At 35.9% G+C, this 4,415-nt stretch overlaps 1 protein-coding gene across 1 annotated transcript in view; it reads right to left on the reverse strand.

The window, feature by feature from the left end:
- Positions 1–3,717: 3,717 nt before the first annotated feature.
- Positions 3,718–4,415, reverse strand: part of LOC144435886 (uncharacterized) — a 7,386-nt gene continuing 6,688 nt past the window's right edge. Inside the window, exon 4 of the mRNA XM_078124527.1 lies at positions 3,718–4,415. This exon is cut by the window's right edge and continues 20 nt beyond it. Coding sequence (XP_077980653.1) covers positions 4,007–4,415 — 409 coding nt within the window. The 3' untranslated portion in view covers positions 3,718–4,006.

The raw sequence follows: 4,415 nt of genomic DNA on the forward strand, positions 1-4,415 counted from the left end.
GGCATTTGCAGTAAACCCACATCAGACGGCAAACAATCAAACGTATAGTATTCATAATTACATATACATACTTTAGCTTGGTCAGAAGTTAATAGAGCGACAGGTTGGTTGCAATGATGGCTGTTATGTTTTCAAAACACACACACACACACACACACACACACACACACACACACACACACGCACACACACACACACAAACAAACAAACACAGACACGCAGACATAGACAGACACACAAACACGTGCGCAAGCACGCACGCACGCACGCACGTACGCACACATACACTCACGCGCCCACGTAAGTATAAATACAAATACATATATGCATACATTACATACTAGTACTATCTTTTGTGAGCAGACATATGTTTATAAAGGCGAACAAATGCCTTTGTAAATTTACAATACAGAGTTTCTAAAGGCCTGTCACTGCTAACTGTTGGGGGCGCTATACATAGCCACTGTTATTAAAATCAACAATTTTTTAGTATATAACTTTAAACGTTGATATTAGGTTTGGAGTGGATATCACGACATTTAGAAACAGACTTCATAACTCAATCATTTACTTTGAACTTTTCATAGTTATTTCGCTATGTAACAATTTTCTGCTTCTTCATGGTTACTTTAGTTTGATATTTCCTTGTATTATTTCAATTTCTAAAATACTTTGAATTATGTCTAGTGATTGGTAGAACTCTCTCCAGATATTCTCTGATATTACAGCCAAATGGCATGACATATGTTTTTGAGGGTACCAACCACAGGGGCGTGTAATATTTCATAGATTGTTGTTTTCCAGGTCTACAGACTAAATATAACAACCTTTTGATTAATATATATTCCTACATGTAAAGGGAAGAGAGACACAGGGGCGTGTAATATTTCATAGATTGTTGTTTTCCAGGTCTACAGACTAAATATAACAACCTGTTGATTAATATATATTCCTACATGTAAAGGGAAGAGACTAATATTTCTTAGTAGTATAGAGATTGATACATTTAGTGTAGCAGCAAGATTCGTGCGATATTTTCCTAAGAAAACGGCATTCTAAGCAATAAGAAAGCAATAATCTATGAAATATTACACGCCCCTGTGATACCAATAAATCTAGAGAACGCCAGTCTCGGTTATATTAGCCACTCAACGCATCTCTATGTCAACGCCTATGGTGCACACCTCAAAAAACGAGTGACTGTCTGCAAATGAATTTATCAGATTTGCGCTAGGAGATTGTTTGCACTGGGAACTATTGTTTAATCTCATTTTGCATGACAATCAACTTTAGATATAGTTTTCATTTTTAACTATACCTCAAAGTATACAGCCAGTGTGGTACATATGTCATAATACATAGTTTGAATTTCTTTAATATGTACTTACAAATACGACCGATGAATTCATGTTTGTTGACATGACAACCTGGATTTGAAACATTGTGGTCCAATAGATTTTTTTTAAATGTCCTCTCCAAGTTCACAACGCTTATCAACATTAGGATAAGTATAACTGATTTAGACGAAAGTATCCCACAGAGATATCGTGACCCTGAAATGCCCCGACATCCTGAACACCAGCCTGAGATCATTAGTATAGCTTTATATGTACTTCCTTAAAATGTTAACCAATATCTTACTTAATTCAGACTGACTATACACGAACCGGTCTTTGAATGGTCTTTAACGAGAATTTAGTGATCGGAAGTTTAGTCAATCGAGCATTCGTGGACAGGCTGTAACTCGTTATATCGTACAGATAGTCTGACTCTATGTATACTGTATAGTATTATATTAGTTACTGTCCCTGATTACGACAAGACAGATTGATGGGTTTCAAAGGTTGAAGCACTTGATCCAGTAGGTGATCTCAAAGATGCTGTCAGAAATCTAATTACCTTCCTTCTTCCTATAGGATAGTATTAATGTAGAGCGTTGGGGGCAAAGACCTTGTTTGAAATTAGCAATATGCTATAGCATCACCAGTTCAAAGACTATTCACTTTCTGGATTTTCAAAATTTTCGTCCGAAATTTTCCAAGAACGTAGTTTCTAGTTTGGCGATTTTTTAATTTGTCTGACATTTTGACTCCTATTTTCTGACAGAATGTAAATATTTGGTCCTTTTAGTTTCTGGCTGAAATGTAGATTTTTGACCTCTAGTTTTTGAAATTTTGTAACGTTTGTGCTTGTAATTTGAATACGCCAAGGTACACTTGTACCCACTACCCAAGTACCCCCCCCCCCGTTAGACCCCAGGAAGTGGAAAGCGCTATCATGTTGTAGATCATATTTCAGCCCTTGGCCTTCAAGTACATGTACACGTTGTCTCGAGGAATCAAACACACAGATATTGACATACCTGTCCATCCCCTTGTATCCATGCTGTAGAATATTCATGTGAAGTTTACGAGTACTTGAAAATAGCCCTACTCGGATATGTGAAAAATTGTTATCTGTTAGAGCTACAGAAAGAGTTGGTCCTGACCAAATGAATGGTGATATCTAATGTGTATGGTTCCACTGATAAGATAACACTAATGCGAGAACCTGAGAATAAATTATGGGCCTTTTAATTATACTCGATCACTGCATCATCTATATGCATCATTCTATATGCATCATTCTCGGAAGGGGCCTCGCTAAACAAAAATATGTAAGAAGTGTATGCGTCGTGAGTATATAGGGACCTAGGTGTATACTAGAGACCTAAAATTATGTAATCAGACGGTCATCTATCTTGATAATCTTATCTAAGGCTATAGTCTAAAACACAAGTTGGTTAACGTATAATTAATGACTATATATGTTCAGCATGGATGTAGGATCTGGTATTTTATCCAATGTATTCAATTAATAATCCTTCCATAAAGACGTATACTCATCAATGCAATATAAAGTCACTGCAGTTACACGACAAACCTATACAATATCATATATACATAGACTGGGATAGAATAATCAATTTCATTCAAAGTACAATGCAATACAATGCAATGCAATACGACACTAAACAATACGTTTAATTACTACAGTACAAGGCAACACAATTCAATACAATACAATCTAGGATGTAACAGTACAATCGACACAACAACACAATGCAGTACAATACAAAGCAATACGAAAGAAAATACAATACAATGCAGTGTAATACAATACATCGACCAAAAAATGCAATACAATATAATACAAAATATAATCTAACAAAATACAATAGACCGTGCAACACACTGAACACAATACAATGCAACCCAATCTACTCCGATCTACTCCAATCCAATCTAATATAACCCAATCCAATCCAATCCAATCCAATCCAATGTAATCTAATCTAATCTAATCTAATCTAATCTAATCTAATCTAGTCTAGTCTAGTCTAATCTAATCTAATCTAGTCTAGTCTAGTCTAATCTAATCTAATCTAATCCAATCCAATCCAATCTAATCCAATCCAATCTAATCTAATCTAATCCAATCTAATCTATGCAAAACTACATCAAAGAAACCAATACTTTCAATACTGTGATTTCAGACTAAAACCTTCAGCATGGAGATAAAACGTAGCCTGTCCAAGTAATTCCTAACTTACTTTATCAAACAAGGCAATGCATGAATATGGAAGTACTAATTCGCACATTTTTTGAAAACATTCAGGTATTTTATTCAGAGAAAAATCAACGCAAAGACTCCGTAATATATTGTTTACTGTGAAAAGTTCAATATGTTAATTTATTAGGCTGGTTTACCTCACAGTACGCATGTCTTCAGAGTTTCTTCTCGTTAGTGCTGGGATTTCTTGGAGAAGCGCTTATTAAATACGATCTTACATTGATTCCATAAATTATATTGCATGTAAATGTCCCCTTTCCTGTTTTTATCAAAACATGTCTTCATTCACAGTTTAAATTTTAATACAGCCATCCGATAATGAGAGTGTAAACAGCGCCACCTCGTGACAGTAGACTCTTATTGTCAATGTCTTACAACAGTTCTGCAGTAGAACTCACAAATATGATATACCTGTACCCCTCGAGCTATCAGGGCTTCTGTCGACAAATATCGTTAAACGTCGGCCCTGTCTACCATGGCCAACCATCCTAGTCATACCAAAACGTTTATGACGTTGGAATCCCATGGGTGCACCCAGAGGAAACCTCATAACCCTTTCGCCACCGAGACGCCCGCTACGGTAGCAAAATATAAATAATCCACAAATGAAAAGAAAGGTCCCACCAAAAATAGCGCTTATCAAGCCAGTTTCTACCTTGGCTGTAAATGCATCATTGATATTTTCAACTATAGCAATTAATACGTGTAGCAAACCCTGTTTGTATCTCTTGTTCTTGAAATACCACCGAGTACTTTTATAAATAGATTGCACTTCATTTAAAGTCAATTTTTGTCTGGTTCCG

This window comes from Glandiceps talaboti, chromosome 5 (genome assembly GCF_964340395.1).
Source record: "Glandiceps talaboti chromosome 5, keGlaTala1.1, whole genome shotgun sequence".
NCBI classification, from domain to species: Eukaryota; Metazoa; Hemichordata; class Enteropneusta; family Spengelidae; genus Glandiceps; species Glandiceps talaboti.